The sequence below is a fragment of the Aedes albopictus genome, chromosome 2 (assembly GCF_035046485.1).
Source record: "Aedes albopictus strain Foshan chromosome 2, AalbF5, whole genome shotgun sequence".
NCBI lineage: Eukaryota > Metazoa > Arthropoda > Insecta > Diptera > Culicidae > Aedes > Aedes albopictus.
Window position 1 is genome coordinate 213,850,601 of NC_085137.1, and position 20,003 is coordinate 213,870,603.

Sequence of the window (20,003 nt, forward strand, 5' to 3'; positions counted from 1 at the left end):
GTGCAAAATACATGGTATCGTAGCACACAACGTTAGCGCGTCCGAGCTTCATCGTGGTTGAGTTTCAGCAGTCTAGGTTCAATTCCCGAAATACAATAAAAAACATCAAAGTGAGAGTATCGGAAGATAAAAATAGATAGAAAAATGAAAAACATACTTTTTTTTCTTTTTTGACATGATGCATTAAGTATGCATTCCATACGATTTGATTGCATTAGCTATAAGGTACAAGCATTTTATATGCTTTAGCAATCACCACAGTAAAGCTTGCTTTAAATTAACAATAGTAGCGCCACTTTCGACTTTAAACCTACTTTAATGCTGCCTATATGACAAAACAACTTTATATCGCATGTCATATAATACACTATAAAACAAAATTAATGCTCTATATACAGCGTCATGGTTACTTGGGAAGCTACTATCAGATTGTTTTAGTTATTACTAATGCAATCCATTTCTGGAACATTTCAAACTGCAACTTTTTTTTATTAGGAGAATATCAACTATGATCAGTCATCTAAAATAGATTTACATAGCTCATAGAAATAAGGCAGCTGCGCAAAAAAAATTAAAATAAAAAAATATTTTTTCAACGTTTCACGTGCATATGCTCCACTGTGTATTAAAACGAAAATTTCACCGTAGATTTCCGTTTAAATTACTGCAATAACTTTCTTTTATGGGGTTGAGGTACTCCAGAAAAAATCAGACATCTACTGTGATTGTGGCATAATTCGGGCGTTAATGGGTTAACTTTCAAGATTTAATTTGATTTGATTCACTTATTCCTAAGATATAAGAGTTATTAGAACAACAGTTAAAAATATGATTCTGCCTAAAGCGCTCCATCTTTGTGTAACCAATCAAGTCCAAATTTGTAGAAATTACAGATAACAAGATGAGGAACTATCAGTCAAAATTTGAGAATTTTTGATATATTTCATAAAAAGTTACGGCTTGTTGAATGTGTTTTGGGTAATTATTAAAATGGGCATGCTTTTGACAATTTGCAACTACCACCACTGTGTGGCAAAAAATAATACCATACGGCTATTAAACTAAAAGTTCTTGATCTACCAAACAACTTTAATAAAGCAACCATCTTTCAAATTAATCACGATCCTGAGATAAGTAAAACTAAAAATGTGTATGCTCTCTAGCGCATCCTAGTGGAAGGATTTGAAATCAAACGGCCCATCAATTGAAAGTTCTTGACCAGCCAAACAATTTTGTCGAGGACACCAACTATCTAAATAGTTAGGATCTTGAAATATATGGGATAAATATTACGTCAGTGTTACATCTTTTTTTGATATAACAATAATTACCGACAAACAGACGTAACACCTACGAAATTGAAACTCATATATCTCAGGACTCTAATTACTTAGACTTTAGACTTTCAAAGTTGTTTATCTTGTCGAGAATTTTCAGTTTAAAAGCCGTTTGGTTCAAGTTTCTAACTGACTAGTGGTATTTGAAATTTCGAAAAATCATGCACTTTATATTTATTCAAAAAATATTCAACATGTTGTAACTTTTAATAAAGTGCCAAAACATTTTGCCAAAAAATAGTTTCTAGTCAAAAAGTGTTGAAAACTTTTTAGGAAATTCTAGTCGTTTGTAAACTATTGTAAACTTTTAATTAGCGTCGCCTAGTGTGTCAGAATCTCACATCCAATAGTAAATCAGCTGTAAGTTTTTGACTTATCAAACAACTTTGCCAAAGACACTAACTCTCTAAGTAATTATGACTCTGACATATATAGGATGTTTTTTTTTGTCAGAATTAGGTCTATTTGTCTCTGGAATCACAGAAATTGATGCCCCTAACTGGTATGCAGATCCTCAGGTATGTCTTCGGTTCAATAACAGCTCGCACATCTTAAAGCGTTTTTAATTGAATCAATGACATTGCATAAATTATTGAAAAAATATTTAATTCGACGGCGTGATTAGTTTGATGCTGCAAAATCTAAATATCTGGCGGTGCGAAGTAATGAATATCAACGGTTTAGTCTTTGGGACAAAATTAGAATATGGGTGGTACTGGGCCGAAGATGGGTACCATTAACCTTCATGAAGGAGTTTTCATACTGCTGATAGCAATAACTTGGACCTCCGAGCCATTTATCACAAAACGGATTTTCAATAGAATAACGTTCCCCTTGAAGCAGTGAAGATAATGCAATAATGTATTCACAAATTCGGGTAAATTTGACTGATTATGAAAGTCGATTATCCAAAAACAAATCCGAAATTTAAATGTTTTATTCCATTGAATTGAAGAACAAACCAATAAATTTCAATGGTAAAAAAAAATCAGAATATCATAAAAATCCGAGCAGATTTTTTAAGATTTTGGTAGCGAGTTAGTGAGGGTCGGGTTCTAGCGCGTTGTAACGTCACACTACAAATACGCATTTTGAACACGTTTTTCTAATGAAAACTAAATGTTCAATAGGTCAAATATATCAGAAATTTTACAAGGAATCCGAATATGAAAAAATATTTTGAGGTTTACGCTCGTTTTCATGAGTTATAGTGGAATATCTGACTACGAATGCATCAAAACGTTGTAACGTCACGGTAGAATGTGTCTAATATAGTATATTTGGCGTATTGCATAGCAGTGAACAACACCTTACAGAATGTGTGAATTTTGGAGTTACGTATTTCGTAAGAATCTGGATGCAAAAGATGAAGAACTTGAAGAGAAACCATCATCAGTTGAACCAGTTGTAGACGTTCGTATAAAATGTGAAGCATCAAAAACGGAACAACCAGACAAAGCCTGGAAATCAAGTGTGTCGAGGTCATTCATCAGCGGTTGCTAACAAGAAGGTGAAGTGCATTTACAGACTGCCAATATTGTCTGGAAGAGGGCTTCTAGACGAGGACATAATTGAGGCATTCGAGGAATATATTATATAAATTCACCACCGAGGTAAATATGAATGATAGACGCGGTCCGATAAAGGCGTAGAAAACAAAATTCTTACCGAGCACAGTGTTGACTCTGGTGAAGATAACGTATATCAAAGACCTTACAGACAACGTAAAGCCAACACGTTGGTTCGGAGAAGGCAAAATCAAAATCCTTAACGGACAACGTGATGATGCGTTGGTCCGGAGAAGGTTAAGAGATCAAAGTCCTTAACGAGCAACTCGCTGGCGACGTGTTGACTCGGAGAAGGTAACAAATATCAAAGTCCTTAACGGACAACGCACTAGCAACGCGTTGATCTGGAGAAGGCAGAATAATTTGTTGTACATTTTTCAGCATTCTAAGAGACAAAGAGACGCACTAAAAAATGTAGATGTAGATCCAGCTCAAAGACCAACTTCAAATCTACGGCTGATAAAGTATAGAGAAAATTCAATTTATCCGGAGTAAAAGCGAGATGTCGAAGACAAATTCTGTGAATAATCTTCCCAGATTAAGTATGGCAAGACTCAACAGATTCCTGTCGCAGAAAAACAGAACATAGCAGTATGATATGTTCGATGAGGCCCAAATGCACTCTGATGGATAATATTGATGGAAACGCTGAAATATATTGAGATGGTTTGAATCATATGGACAACAATCGAAATTTTGAATTCTACAGAACGTCAGCTAAGCATTTATGTAGTCTGTAGAATGATGAACAAGCTCTTTTACTTGAAACAAAAGGAGATGTGGTAGATTGTACCATTCTTAGTAGGCATGTGTATGTCTGAAGAGCATCAGAGAAAGAACTGTCAGTGAGCACCGATGGGACCCACTGCAGCGTTGAAAACTACAAGACAGATACTCCACACTCAGTATAGCAGATATGCCTGTTGTTACGAGTGTAAACCTGAAGTCCTGAACTCCAAGGTAGTTTGGCTGACCTGGAATATCCCTGTAGTGTCTCTAAATGACATTTGAGATTTCAAGAGCTTCGCGGATCCCAACAGATTATGCAATACTATTATTTAAGATGAAAACACACAGTTTTTCTTGTAGATTTGAAGGACTTAATTATAGAACGGTTTGGACGACCCTGAATGTCCCAAAGGTTTATAATAAGCTAGTAGACTTCAGATTGCTCCAGTAACTGCGGTTGATTATGCAACATTACTCAGTATGACAGATATGGCTCTTGTTACGAGTGTAGACCTGAAGTTCTGAACTCCAAGATAATTTGGCTGACCTGAAATATCCCTATAGGCCTATCTCGAGGCCTATAGTGTCTATAAATGACACTGTAGATCTCAAGCGCTGCACGGATCCCAGTTGGTTATGCAATGCTATTATTTGTGGCGAGAATACATAAATTTATTTTACCAAATTTGGATGATAGAGTGTAACTGCGGTGTAACTACACAGAACACCTAGTTCAAGTGTGTGATGAATGTGAAAAAAAAAAACAACCAGTGGTAACCTGTGGAAACTTGTCATAACCCGGCAGAGCATGAAATGGAACAATACAGACAGAAGCGGAGTGCGAGGAAACACAGCTGTTGTGGCGATTTTAGGAAAGTTTAAGGTGAATTGGTTGCAATCAACACAGTGCCAGAAACATGGAAGTTATTCATAAGTCTTTTTTGGGTTTCTGAACAACGTGCTTTATTGAACGCTTACAACATCAGTTACATGGACAGTATCTGTAGTATTGATTTTTAGTTTTTTTTTGGCTAGTTTATCTCGGGGGTTTTTATTCTATACCTGCACATTCTTTCGAAGTCTTCAGAATATGATCAAAAACGTCTTGTTGAGAGGTAAACTTATGAGTCAAACATTCAGAATAGGCAGTAAGTATGTCGTTCAAAGCGTTTTCAAAAGCAGACAGATCGACGTCAAGTTCCGGGATGTCCTTTGTGATGCCAAAGTCGATGGAAGCAATATTGTTTCCGATGGCTTCTGGATTGCTGATGATGTTCCTCTTCCGGAAGAGCGCGAACACATGGTACTGACTTAGATCCACCTCCTGATCGTGATTACGACTGTTTACTTTAGCAAGTAATTCGGCGACTGATGTGTCCAGCTTGTCCAAACAAACGCTGTAACCAACTCCAATCCACCTTACGGTGCTTTCCAGTGCTAAGGCGTTGTTTTCCCAACACCAGTAGTCGATGCTTTCGCCGAAGGCCGTCAATTCGGCTTCGATGTCCAAGACCTTCTGGACAGCCTCAGTTTGTGTTGTCAGAACGTTGCGGTAGAAATTATTGAGCACATCTTCGGCGGTCTGCTGGCTGGATCTACTCCGTTTGCTGGGAATTGCTGATTGCACCTGAGCTAGTACATTCAATGAGCTTTGTCTTTTATGTTGGACTTTCGCGGCCTTGAATAAAAATTAAATCGATGTCGTTATTAAAATTCGTATCGAACGTAAACGTTCTACTTACAATAACTGCCACGAAAAGCAATACCAGAACAACTTGTAACAGTTTCATAATGAACAGTCGACGAGTAGAATACACAGGTTTATGTGCCATAAACCATTTGTTGGGTCTTTTATATTGGAAATAACTCGGACATCAGCTTTGCATTTCATCTTATCTTATTGTGTGTACCAAAATGGTAATATAGGTGAGTGAAATTTCTTCTCAGATAAAGTAACGATTATGCAGTATCGCTGAATTCATGTGTCTATCGGACCCACTTCTTGAATTTATTGATAACCAGATTAGATTATATTAGCTCGACTGAATTCGGTCTATAAAATCCGGAACAATTCAGGAGTTGCTTCATTTCGTAAACCGTAAATTCGCGCGCGTAGTACATTTGGCAAACCTTCATCATGAAAATTTTGCTGTTCCTTGGTTTATTGGCTGTTGCCGTAAGTATCACTACACATGCGGAAGTAGTACGGGTAGATATTCAGATTTTTCTCCTATCATTTCGTTTAGAATGCGCAATACTCTGAAGTGCGCCACATTGCTTTAGACGCTGTCGACAAGCTCCGTGAAATTTTGCCCGACTATCAGAGCGCGCATGATATCACGATCAACAAACTGTACGAATCAAAGCAAAAGGCCTTGGGAGAGCTGAACTCTTTCTACAATCAAACACTGACGCTGAAGACGAACTCTCTCAAGGTGGTGATGGACGCAGAACTGGGCTTACTCAACTATGGCAACACTATCGAGGATTGGTGTTTCGAAAATAACATTTGGGGTCTAATGAGTATCACGGGTTGGGCTGGAAACAAGTACAGCGAATGCATCAAGAAGCTGGATGACTCCATCGATAAGGACGTTGCTGAAATGTACGAACAATTCGCTGAAGGCGAGGCTAAAATCCAGAAGTATAGTATTTTCGAGGTATTCTTCAAGCCGAGCAATATCATCTCTAGACCGGAATCGCTGGCGGACACCATCAGCAAATTGAAAATTGATATAATGGACGACATTCCGGACTTTGAAGACATCATTCGTACATTCATAATTGATCTCAGAGATAAACAGTCACAGTACACGAATTGCTTGGATGAGCTTCAAACAGTCTTCGACGATGAAATCCAAAGACTGCGCAAGTTTTCGGAAGAATGCGTCGAAGAACAAAATAATTAATAAACTTCAATAAAAATAGAAACTATCATAAATGATGCCACACCAATTTTAATTGTGCGGGGATTAAAGCTGCGAAGATTTTCATCTTCGTCCGTCAATGTGCAGGGTTCCATTAATGTTTACGGTACTTACACCCTTTTCCACACGTCTTGCATGTAACCCCATTTATTGCTTCTCCAGTATTCGCACGATATGATCAGCCAATTCTCAACTGACTGTCGACCCATACGAGTTTTTGGAATAATCCGGTTAATCTAGTCTAGTCTAGTCTACACATACACAGTAGACCGATGCAAATTTTTGAATTTTCGCTCCCCTATGCTTAAACGATGGCAATTTGGGTGCTGATCATCCTACCAAAAGTTGAAATTATTCGAACGAAATTTGACTGAGCACACGCCATTTAAAGTTTGTATGGAAATTACTATGGTAAATTCCGTGTTTCTTTTGCACATGCTGTAGTATTTTTCTATGATGTGTTGACAATCAAACCGATATTGATTCATATAGCTTACATTGCCATCTATCAAAGTGCCGAAGACACATGACACATAAAACCTATAGGAAAATTGTTATTTAATAAAATTAGGTTTTTAATCTTTAGCAATGATAATTCATTTTATTTCTTGGGAACACTGCGGGAGGAAAATTCTGCCTAGTAGGCCACATGAAAATTTTGCATTGCCAAATGTCAACATGGAAATACAAAGGCGTGAATCAAGGTAAGTAAAAGGAAGGTAATCCAATATGTCAGATTCCACCATCCGCCATATTGGAAAACCTAACGACAGCTGGTAAGTTTGTATTTAATTTTTTTCACTAGTGAGATGACAAACAAAAACTTTCAGCCCTAGCAACGTAGCAACCCCACAGAAACCATTCACGCTTAACTTTCTCAGCACTAAAATCGGACAAACTCCATGACACTCATCGAGTGTTTCCTACTTACACGGATTGCAAATCGTACACCCACTTAAGCAAATATTTTGCAATATTTTCGGCAAAGCAATCTCTTTTGGTTAAGAAATCACCATTGCATTCATATTTAACAAAAATGCGGGGACACGAGCAAATTTTAAACCTGGGGGAGTATTACTCATTTTATGAGTGCCATGGAAATATGTTAACATTGGTTATCCGTGTTGAGAATGTTGTTGCCGATGCGGCGCAGCAACGCTTCTGTAGCGTTCTGCAACATAAACAAACTGGCCGGCTGTCATCTCCATCCCCCCGCAGTGTGCCGCACTCCCCGCATCCACTTACTGCGTATACGCTAACACCTTCCTTATAAACATCTTGGCGTGAATCACCAACGACTGCAGCACCAAGTTTGTTCGTGCTTAATAAATTGGGCAAAACATAACCGACTGGACACAAAAAGTCGTGAAATACCTAAGAGGATACTCTTCTACTTCCAGATACTCAGAAATACAATACGATACTGCTAACGTTCGGCAACTCAAAATATCCTTATCCAGGTGTTCACGGCCGTCATGCCATTAATTAGGTATTAGGGGCTGTCCATAAATCACGTGGTCATGAGGGGGGGGGGGGGTTTCGGCCAATGACCATTTTGTATGGACAAATAAAAAAAATTGTATGTACTAATGACCACGCGGGGGGGGGGGGGGGGTTTAAAAGTCCCAAAAAAATGACCACGTGGTTTATGGACAGCCCCTTACACTTTATAATTCAGATAATTTAAAATCAGTTCCGGGTTGGCCAGAAGAATATGTTTATAGCCTAATGTATTAGTTAAACAACGTAAAGCCATAGAGTTCAGGAATCCTTAACCACAGACGAAATGATAGTTCATGATTTTTATTTAACCAGGAAATGTCTCAATCATTCCCATAAATGCTTTTCCAATGCCATACTGAACCCTACCACCCAATAACAAGATGAAGTTAAAGTTCATGGTGGTGGTGATCAAACGTAGTCAGATAGTCACCTGATTATTTTTATATTTGGCCCTGTGGGGATCGGTATACAAAAAATAAGGATGTGGCCAGGCACCTACATTGGTGCGCGGAAACCCAATTTCAGGAAATCACAGGAAAAAACAATTTTGTTTAGCAGTTCACCTTCATCGGTTCCCGTTCATGTGCAGCTCATTCTGTTTTCGTTTTGACACATTGCATTGCTAAATTTGTCCTTGCCTACTAGGCAAAATTTTCCGCCCCCAGTGTTCCCAAAAAGGAAAGTAAAACATCATTACTAAAGATTCAAAATTAAATGTTATTGAATAACAATTTTTCTATAGGTTTTACGTGTCATGTGTCTTCGGCACTTTCATAAATGACAATGTAAGCTATATGAATCAATAAAGGTTCAATTCTTAAGACATCATAGAAAAATACTATAGCCTGTGCAAATGAAAGATAACATTTCCCATAGTAATTTCCATACAAACTTTAAATGGCGTGTGCTCAGTCAAATTTGATCCGAATAATTTCAAATTTTGGTAGGATGATCAGACCTCAAAATGTCATCGTTTAAGCCTAGGGGAGCGACTAATTCTATAATTTTTCTTGTCATTATCAATGCTAGCAGTACATCGAAGATGCAATACAAGAGTTGAAGCGGCCAGGCCTTCTGACGATAGTGATACTCGAACTACGCACATCACTCGATCCATCGTCGCCTTGATCAACCGTATCAGTTTGTCCGGGAATCCGTATTCGTGCATAATCTGCCATAGCTGTTCTCGATCGATTGTATCATACGCCGATTTGAAATCGATGAACAAGTGATGTGTGGGCACGTTGTATTCGCGGCATTTCTGCAACACCTGGCGGATGGCGAACATCTGGTCCGTTGTAGCGCGTTCACCCATAAATCCAGCCTGATATTGCCCCACGAACTCTCTTGCAATTGGTGATAGACGGCGGCATAAAATTTGAGAGAGTATCTTGTAGGCAGCGCTCAGTAGTGTGATCGCGCGGTAGTTCCCGCAATCCAACTTGTCGCCCTTTTTGTAGATGGGACACACGATACCTTCCATCCATTCCTCCGGTAATACTTCCTCCTCCCAAATCTTGGTAATGACCCAGTGTAGTGCTCTCACCAGTGCTTCTCCACCGTATTTTAGAAGCTCGCTTGGTAGTTGATCTGCTCCAGCGGCTTTGTTGTTTTTCAACCGGCCAACCTCCTCCTCAATCTCTTGAAGGTCAGGGGCCGGAAGTCTTTCGTCCTGTGCACATACTCCTAGATCGGTTACCACGCCACCTTCGGTACTTGCAACGTCGCCATTGAGGTGCTCATCGTAATGCTGCCGCCACCTCTCGACCACCTCACGCTCGCTCGTGAGAATATTCCCGTGATTATCTCGGCACATGTCGGCTTGTGGCACAAAGCCTCTGCGCGAGCGGTTCAGCTTCTCGTAGAACTTTCGTGCGTCCTTAGCGCGGTACAGCTCTTCCATCGCTTCGCGATCTCGTTCTTCCTGCTGGCGCTTCTTCATCCGGAAGACTGAGTTCTGCCTGTTCCGCGCCTGTTTGTAACGTGCCTCATTCGAAAAACTATAAAAACCGTTATAACTATTTTAATTATGGAATTAGCGGAATGTCATGTTCAGCAAAGTTGTGTGTTTTACCATTATCTATTACCATCGTGCGGGGCTACTTTTGAAATGCGGGGCTACTTTGGATACTTTTGAATATGGATTTTTTGAATTCAAAATATGGTTCAAATCTGTTTGATGTCTTTGGGACTATTGTGAAGCAATAGTTTTCGCTTCATTTAGCTGAAATTATTTTTCAAACAGACCGTTTATTGCTTGTCAGGACGCGAAAAAACATCGAATAAACCAATAAAATATACATAACGTATCAGAACATTTGGTCTGTAAGCATTGTTTCTACAGTTCATAAATTCCAAAGGGTTGATCAATTCATTCAAAATGTATCAACGTAGCATATACAATCGAATATTTGTATCGTTATACATTGTAAATGACCGTTTCACCTAAATAAAGGATTGATGGTCCCTTTTTTCAGGCTATCTATATAGCAATATCACGCTGCTCATATTACCAAAGGTAGCACAGAACCTTCTTAAAACGCATATTTTTATTGAAATTATGTATGATACAGTTACTACAGTACTGGTACAAAGTAGTTTTCTAAATAACCCTGGAATTTGAAATGCAGTATTGTTATAGATAACAATGTCCAAAGTAGCCCCCATCCGGTTCTATATGACATGTGTCCGATTGGTGTATGAACAACTTTTTTGTTTATTGATGGATTTAGTTCAAATTTTGCATACATCCTACATACATACTCACAATTATTATGTCTAAAAATTTTGGAAATCCATTCACTACTCTGGGAGTTATAATGTCATAAAGTTGAAAAACCATGAAAAAGTATATAAAAAAGCCCCGCACGACGGTACTTTGTAGAACATGAGAAAAATGTAGAATCAATTTTAAGAAAGTTATTACGCAAAAACCTTTTTCAAGGGGCTGATGATAGAAAACGTAACGTATCTTAAAAATTAACGGAGTTACAAACTTGGTGTATTCAGCACCACAACATTTTCTACAACTTTTGTAAAGACACCAACCTCGTATCTTGAAAAATTCAAAAAATAAATTTTCTATCTCACTTTTAGGGGGATTGATCACTTTTCATAGAAGTTCAAAAGAAGCTCCTCATTAAAGTGAAAAACTTTCTCGAAGACACCATGATGCTAAACTTCATAGTAAGAAAGTTATTAATTAAGCGCGCTAAAATGACGAAATCAGCCACGTGATCAGTATACCGGTTTGCGTCCATTTCTTAGTATGGATCGCCTTAGCATTGCGGCGTCGCGTGCACGGCTTAGGGTTCCGACTAGATCTTCGCTGGATAGATCGTGATCGTACCCTCCATAAAGCAATCGCTTCACAAATGCCGGCTTATCGAAGCGCGAGGTCAGCCCTCCCCGATGGTCGATGACCTTCGGCTGTAACCTTTTTCCTATATAGAAACTGTAACATCCCGGATCTGCGTGTTACTCGATAAGATATGTCCGTTGGAGAAGCTTACCTACTAAATCATCATCAGCAGAAGTAAAGCTCACCGGTGTAATAAAACAGAACGATAAGCAAATAAAATGATGGTAATCACAATGTCCATTGAGTAAAACAATCGCCCACTTGAAATAATCCGAAAATCCGATAACAGACTTTCTAATTCCGGCTGAGGCTGCGTTCGCACCGAAGTACGCACTTTACCTTTGGCAGATTAGATTTACTGCTGCCTATCGCTCAATTAGCTAGTGCCCCCTTTAGAATTAACAAACTTGTTCTTTGAAACTTATTATTACCGCACTTATCGGGTACGTGTACGCGCTCATAGGTACCTAAATATAAATATTCCAGATGATCAAAAGCCACTGGGGCTTTCCTATGGTTGACCTATAATATGGACGTGCGATTACGAAAAAAAAACGCCATCATAAGCCGTCCACTAATCTGGTACATCTGTTTCTTCAACTCGCAAGAACAGCTCTCGCCTTCTTCATCCGAGCACTTATGATGATTTTAGGAGCATTGGAATAATGCCACGCGAAGAGGAACCTAATTCACGTTATGTCAAATATCATCATTTCCAACACAGCTATGCCAAATGGTCCACGATTACCTGGGAGCGTTCGTGTCGTGTACTGAGTACACGCACCATAAAAAATGCACGCTTGAGGAAAACAGCGTGAGCGTGAGCGCGGCGTCGCTACAGGTAGTCAAAGACGCGACTGAATAAGGTTGGGTTTTTAAATTTTGAAAAATGTATTGATTTTTTGATTTTATACGAAAGAGCACCTTTTTCTGAGCCACTATGATTTTTTTTCAGATTTTTAGAACTTTGTTTTGGTACCTAAAAACAATTTCAAAGAGATTTTTTGAAATCGCTTTTTGACAGCTGGGCAACTGTCTGACAGCTCCGCCCAGTACAAACTACGACGAGGAGTGATTCGGCAAATCACTCCCATACAAACTTTAAATTGATTTTTAAATAGGTTTCCGGACTCCAAAATTCATGAAAATTTGGATTTCGGCTCAGTTTGACATGCAGATTCAGAATATCGAATTATCTCAACACCGTTAAAGAAGCCAATTCGGAGCACTTCAAAGTGCTTGATCTAAAAACAACCTTATCGAAGGCACAAACCGTAACAACGGCAACTCACAATAAGGATTTGTAAGGTTCAGTAACGACTTTGAATCCGATCACTCCTTTTTATACAGTTTTGTTAACGTATTTCTATTGTTTAGGTACCCAAAAACCACAAGATCAAACTTCAACCATCGCACAACAATATTTATTGACAATGTCGCAACCGGCATTTTCTGCGACAATCCACCCAATGCGACATAGATTTGTGCCAACTTGAACTTGGATAAAGATCGTACACCACAAGCACAGACAAACAGACGTAATATTTCAAACATTTTTCGATTCAAATCATGGTCACGGAAACATGTTCGGCTAATGCTAAAAGGAATGAGTTTGGCCAACCATCAACTAGGTAGCGGCAGAGGGCAAACGTCAATTGGCTTCTTTAGCGCTGTTGAGATAATTCTATATTCTGAATCTGCATGCCAAACTGAGCTGAAATCCAAATTTTCATGAATTTTGGTGCCCGGGAACCTATTTAAAAATCAGTTTGAAGTTTGTATGGGAGCGATTTGTCGAATCACCCCTCGTCGCATTTTGTACTGGACGGAGCTGTCAAGTAGTTGCCCAGCTGTCAATAGGTGATATCGAAAAATCTCTTTGAAATTGATTTTAGGTACCAAAATAATGTTCTAAAAATCTGAAAAAAATCATGGTGGTTCAGAAAAAAATGCTCTTTCGTATAAAATCATAAAATCAATACATTTTTCTAAATTTAAAAACCCAATTTTGTACAAAAACGATGTTAGCGCCACGGATGGGCAGTTAGCCAGCTATCAAACTTTTAAATAGACCGTTGAATTGATGTACGATGGGAATTGTCAGAGTGATACGTGTGTTTGTCTGTGCTACATGTTTAGAGAAGGTTAAGCCTTGCATCGCGATTTTCGATGAATACCTTCGAGTCGGTAAACACTGCAACCATACGCGCCAACTTGTGACGTAGTTGGGAGGGCAAAGCTCTTCATAATTGATCAAAATGCACGTCATAAGTAGGCGCGTATGACCGCAACGCTGTTAAAGATCTACCATCAAAAAGTTTCCATTTTGGGTTAGTAATTTACGAGTACGTAACAAAATTAGCTTCTGTTTTGTCATTAATTATACAAACTATTACTGAAATAAAATGTAGAATCTACAGCGGCTAGAGATTATTTTTTTAGCATAGAGTTATGTTACACGATGGACTGCAAAACAGTGAGTCGATAAGAAGGACGTCCAACATACAGGGGATGGGATAGGCAACTTTTTTTCTCTTTCCAAAAATGTTCAACATGCTGTAACTTTTCAAAGAGTGCATCAAAAATTCTCAAATTTTGACTGTTTGTTCACCTACTATATGTGCATGATTGAAACAAATTTGAGCTTGATTGGTTAATCTTTCGCGAAGTTAGAATTGTTCTGGTAAAACACTATTTTTAAACAACTAATTTTTGAACTGTCATATCCTGGAAACCAGTGAACCGAATTGAATGAAATTTTTAACGTTTATTAACAACTAGCTGTCCCGGCAAACGTCGTTCTGCGTACTGTGTTTTTTTGACATGTAGCTCTGTAGAAAAATGCCCCGCAAAATGCAATTCCGAACTCTCTCGTTTTCGGTGCGTTCCCAGCCGATTTTCCCAATTATTATTTCGTACAAACACGTGGGAGCCCTGCACGAATGAAACACTGAAAGAATGGTGTAGATCCGTTGGCCCGTTCTCGAGCCTATTCGTGACATACAAACACCGTTCCATTTTTATTTATATAGATAGATCTAGAGATAGATAGATATATGGATACTTGATACGACGCTATAAAATGTAATATTTTCTCACGATGAATAGAGTTTGACTGGTTTGACATTTTCACCCATATAGAGGAAAATAAGTCAAATTTACAATATCATACAAAAAATACTAAATGTGTTCTTCTTTCAATCCAAATAGGCTCTAATACATCTTATCAGAGATATCTCGAGAACAAAAGCAGAAAATCTTTGGATATCAACACTAAATGTAATGACATTGGTGTAAAAAAATTTATTTTTTTCAAGAGAGATCCAAAAAGTGTGAATCCATGATAACTTTTTTCAGCGTTCAAAAAGTATCTATGTTTTAATGACATGAAAAGCATCAATGTATTGTTGATAAACGTTCAAAAGTTCATTAAATTCGGTTCTCTGGTTTCCGGGATATGACAGTTCAAAAATTAGTTGTCTAAAAAATAGTGTTTTACAAGAACGATTCTAGCTTTATGAAAGATTGACCAATCGAGCTCAGAATTATACCAATGATGTACATATAGTAGGTAAACAAACAATCAAAATTTGAGAATTTTTGATGCACTCTATGAAAAGTTACAGCGTTTTGAACTTTTTTGTGAGAGAATAAAAAGTTGCCTATCCCAAACATTTTGGCCTAGCTCTGGTCCTCACTCCACAAGTTCCTACCTCATGCTTCCACGGGTCAAACAATAGCAAGGACCGCCAGCTAAGAATTGTGTGCTTAGCAGGTAGTGCAGTCTGGGCACTGCTGGCCTTCTAACTTCAGCTAGATTGAGGAGGTACGTCCCGAGCGTCTGTTCACCAAGGAGGTGCGGCTCAAACAGTGTCTTTTCTGGCATCCAGCAGCTGATTATGAAATGCTCCTCCACCGGAAACTATATCTAAGGTGGCAGCCCCACCACTGTGGATAGGGAACCTTAGGCCAACAACCTACTGCTCTCAAAATCAAAAAAATCGTTAAAGAAATCGAAAATGAAAGATTACGACTGTTTCAACGGCATCGACTTTAAGTGCGAAGCAACGGACAAGAATTTGAACTTGAAATGTATTAACCTTACCCTAGCCACAAATTCTACTATACTCTGCCTATATGAGGTGAACACGATCCACGCCACGCTGCGCTCATGAAGTGGAAACCTATTAATGAGAGAATAATAGATCGACATTCCAAACTAAAAATAGAACAGATGGCACTTTTTTGTGTGGTAGTAAAATCGAATTTTCTCGGTGAAGAAGCTGCTTTGTCAGGCGGTTTCTGAGTGGGAGACGGATATCGCCATCATTTCGGACCCATACCGAGTACCCGCCGGCAACGGCAACTGGGTTGCGGATGGGACCAAAAAAATGGCGGCGATATGGACGAAGGGTAAATACCCCGTCCAGGAGTTGGTGTCTACTACCTATGAAGGCTTCGTGGTCACCAAAGTAAACGGGGTCTTCTTCTGTAGCTGTTATGCGCCTCCGCGGTGGCCGATCGAGCAGTTCACGGACCGCTTAACGACCGTGCTAAGGCCGGTGGTAATAGCGGGTGACTTTAATGCCTGGGCCGTGGAATGGCGAAGCCGTTTCACGAACCAGCGGGGTCAGATCCTGCTAGAAACACTGGCCATCTTAGATGTCGACTTGGCTAATGTCGGTACCAAGAGTACCTTTAGTCGAAACGGAGCGGAGTCAATTATTGACGTGACCTTTTGTAGTCCTGGCCTAACAAGTAGTTCGAACTGGAGAGTAGATGATGGCTACACTCACAGCGATCACCTGGCGGTTCGCTACAGTATCGACTACAACAACAGCAGACAGCGGATAGAAGAAGAGGTGGCTAGGCCAAGGCCAAGCCCTCGCAGGTGGAAGACATCATACTTCGACGAAGGGGTATTTAGGGACGCGCTCCGCCGTGAGCGAAACTTAATCGGTTTAGACGGCGACGAGCTGGTAGCGGTGCTCTCACGTGCGTGTGATGCGACCATGCCTAGGCCTAGAAATGGGAGGCCACCGGCTTACTGGTGGACCGACGCGATTGCGGACCTGCGCCGCGCCTGCCTACGGGCTAGGTGGCGGATGCAGTGAGCACGATCAGAGGAAGAGCGAAACGAACGGCGGGTGGTGTTCACCGCTGCAAAAGCCGCGCTTAAGACCGAGATAAGAGCAAGCAAAAAGGCCTGCTTTGAGGGTCTCTGTCAGAGTGCCAATACGAACCCGTGGGGTGACGCCTACAGGATCGTTATGGCCAAGACGAGAGGTGTGATGGCTCCTACAGAGCAATCTCCAGAGATGTTGAAGGGGATCATTGGAGGACTTTTTCCGCGTCATGATCCTAGTCCTAGGCCTCCTTTCGTAGAACAGCCGGGGACTGGGGCTGGCGATGAGGAGAGGGTCACCGATGTGGAACTTGCGGGGATAGCTAAGTCCCTTAGCGTAGGTAAGGCCCCAGGTCCGGACGGGGTTCCGAACCTGGCCTTAAAAGTAGCTATTGCAGAGGCTCCCGAGATTTTCAGGTCTGCTATGCAGAAATGCCTGGACAAGGGAGTTTTTCCAGAAGCTTGGAAGAGGCAGAGCCTGCTACTATTGCCAAAGGCGGGGACACCACCCGGAGACCCGTCGGCATATAGACCAATATGCTTGATTGACACGGCGGGGAAGGTGCTCGAAAAGATCATCCTCAATAGAATGTTGAGGTTCACCGAGGGCGAAAATGGTCTTTCGAGCAACCAGTACGGCCACCGTAGACACTATCTTGTCGGTTACATAAACCTTTTTTCGCTTTTGCGCGGTAGTGACTCTGGATGTAAGGAATGCGTTTAATAGCGCCAGCTGGTCTGCTATTGCTGATGCGCTCTTGCGTCTGGGGATACCGGAGTACCTGTACAAGATTCTCGGAAGTTACTTTCAGAATCGTGTACTAGTCTACGACACAGAGGTGGGTTGGAAGTGCTTTCACATAACCTCAGGAGTCCCGCGGCCGCAAAGTTCCATCCTGGGTCCGGTGTTATGGAATGTAATGTACGACGAGGTGTTGAGGTTAGAGTACCTAGTGGGAGTGAAAATTGTCGGATTTGCCGACGACATTACGTTCGAAGTCTACGGTGAAACGATCGAGGAGGTAAAGTTGACTACCGACCATTCGATCAAGGTTGTGGAGGCGTGGATGCGATCCAGGAAACTGAAGCTGGCTCACCACAAGACAGAGGTGACGGTTGTTAACAACCGGAAGTCGGAGCAGCAGACGGAGATCAGTGTAGGAGAGTGCACTATCCTGTCAAAGCGCTCCGTCAAACACTCGGGTGTGATGATCGACGATAAGCTTACTTTCGGTAGCCACGTCGATTATGCCTGTGAAGCGTCCCGTTACCTTTGGGAGTCTTCTAAACTATTCTACACAAGGATGTGATATCTTTCATTTATTTACAATGTCCGTGTTTTCACTACTGTAACTGATTTTACAGTTTATTTCATTATCTTAACTTCTAAATAAACATGTTCTTCATCAACACCAACTCAGTAACTCTTTTTCTAGCTACCGATACAACTATTCTTTATCAACACCAACTCAGTAACTCCTTTTCTAACTACAGATACGAACTGTTCTTCATCAACACCAACTGACCCACAGACTGAACTCGACAATTCCCACCCAGTCTCACAGACTGTCTTTTAACTGAACCCAACTCTTACGTTGAAACTGAACCACTGTCTCACAGACTGTCTTTGAACTCAACTGAACTGAACTGAACCTTAACAACTACTGTCTTTTCTGAACTGAACAACTGTCTCACAGACTGTCTTTGAACTGACCCGACTCTTACGTTGAAACTGAACCCCGATTGAAGCCAAAGCCTCAGTATTTATAGCCTAAATTTCCTAGCAATACCCGAACCAGCTCGGGCGTGTCTAAAACTCCCACCATCACTATCGTTTTCCCGAAGAAGTCATGAAAATTCCTAACGTTGCCCAACCCATCTTGGGCGTGTCCAACAACCAAAAAAAATTTAAATACTAAAAAGTCCCAAAACCTTCTACCTATCCTACTTGTCCACATCGTGTTTTACATCTTTCTCTTCTTGAAAAATCTCTTCTCTCTTGGGCGTATCCCAAGCCCTACCAAGAATCCTAGTTCTGATAGAAAAACCTAATTCCCTAACCACGCCTGACTTGGGCGTGTTCACAAAAAACCCCTTCTGAGAATCTTTACACGAAGGCCTACATCTTCTAGCCCCGCCTCACTTGGGCGTTTCCAATGCTTGGGCGTGTCACATCGTCATCTTCACCATCATCCTCATCGTCATCATCATCATCTTCATCATCATCATCATCATCATCATCGGAATTTGGTACCAAATTCTCCAAAACAAAGCACCCGCTTTGTTATTGAAGTGTACCTTACTTGGGCACAGTGACCCCTAGCCGGGCCCCGGCCGCAGATGTTCGTTGAAATTATACCCCACATTCTTTTACTCGAAGTCAAAACAAAATCGAGTACAAAACAATTCCGGCGCCCCTATGCCGCCAATACGGTTTCGATTTTCAACATTCCTTTTACGGTTCACCTGGGTTCAAAAATCGAACCAAGTGAAAACAATCACGGCTACCTGAAACAAACCATTCTCGGCAGATACAGTGCCTCGATTTCAAAATCAAAACAATCTAGGCTACCTGAAACCGCGCCCTGATTTCAAAACAAAAACAATATAGGCTACCTAAAGCCATATGCGGCCAATACGGCGCCTTGATTTCGCAACATTCTACACGGTCAGGAAATTCACTCATTTTCGAGCTAAAGTGGGACAACTCAAAATTGAGTAAATTTTTTTTCCAGCGATAGCGCTGGCCCAAGTGCGAAAATCTCATCAGTTTAAGCCGTATAATATTCTTGAGGATGCGAAGAATATTATACAGCTTAAACCAGTTGGATTTTTGCACTTGGGCCAGTGCTATCGCTGGAAATGCAATTTACTCATTTTTTGAGCTGTTCCAGTTTAGCTCAGTTTTGTGTGAATCTTACTCATTTTAGAGTAACATTTTCTTAGCGTGTAGCGCGATCGATAGGATATCCGTTCCATGACATTCCTGTCGACGGCCCACCGAGCGTAATCAGAGCTGCACCAAACCAACCGGACCCAACATGTACGATCATGAAAACAAAACAAACGCATCGCTGCGCGGTCGCTACCCCGCGAAACCAGGACACCGTACGGATGTTGTTTTGTTGATCAACGTCCAGTACGAAATTTTAGATCAAAAACAAAACCTTTACAGGTTTACAATTGAGCCTTGGAATCGGTCACCGCCAATCAAACCCAGCGACCATTGACCCACCAAGCATATTGTGGATTTACCGGCTCGACTCACGTGTTTGAACACGATCGCACCTGGCCATCACCGGGTGCGATTTTCATGCTTCCATATGCCGCGCGCGAGGTAGGTAGAACCTACCTAGAGCGTAGCTGTAGATGGAAAATTGAAATAAAAACACACCCAGGCAGCTGCTCTAACGGGAGTGTGGGGGGAAATGCGTCTTTTTTCTTCCACAGTTG

At 40.7% G+C, this 20,003-nt stretch overlaps 2 protein-coding genes across 2 annotated transcripts; one reads left to right on the forward strand and one right to left on the reverse strand.

The window, feature by feature from the left end:
- Positions 1-4,571: 4,571 nt before the first annotated feature.
- On the reverse strand, positions 4,572-5,518 carry LOC109420526 (uncharacterized). The gene is made up of 2 exons (XM_019694899.4): positions 5,377-5,518; positions 4,572-5,312 (listed from the first exon to the last, which is right to left on the reverse strand). Exons 1-2 carry the CDS (start codon positions 5,464-5,466, stop codon positions 4,686-4,688), a joined length of 717 nt encoding a protein of 238 aa, XP_019550444.2. The 5' UTR covers positions 5,467-5,518; the 3' UTR covers positions 4,572-4,685.
- A 143-nt stretch (positions 5,519-5,661) lies between these two features.
- LOC115255408 (uncharacterized) lies at positions 5,662-6,575 on the forward strand. Its single transcript, XM_029853507.2, has 2 exons — positions 5,662-5,810; positions 5,881-6,575. Exons 1-2 carry the CDS (start codon positions 5,772-5,774, stop codon positions 6,541-6,543), a joined length of 702 nt encoding a protein of 233 aa, XP_029709367.2. The 5' UTR covers positions 5,662-5,771; the 3' UTR covers positions 6,544-6,575.
- Positions 6,576-20,003: the final 13,428 nt, after the last annotated feature.

Coding starts and splice junctions, on each gene's coding strand:
- LOC109420526 (XM_019694899.4), bottom strand. CDS start 5,466: ATGGCACATAAACCTGTGTATTCTACTCGTCGACTGTTCATTATGAAA. Junction 5,313..5,376: donor TGCTTTTCGTGGCAGTTATT/GTAAGTAGAACG, acceptor TTTTTATTCAAG/GCCGCGAAAGTCCAACATAA.
- LOC115255408 (XM_029853507.2), top strand. CDS start 5,772: ATGAAAATTTTGCTGTTCCTTGGTTTATTGGCTGTTGCC. Junction 5,811..5,880: donor TTGGTTTATTGGCTGTTGCC/GTAAGTATCACT, acceptor CATTTCGTTTAG/AATGCGCAATACTCTGAAGT.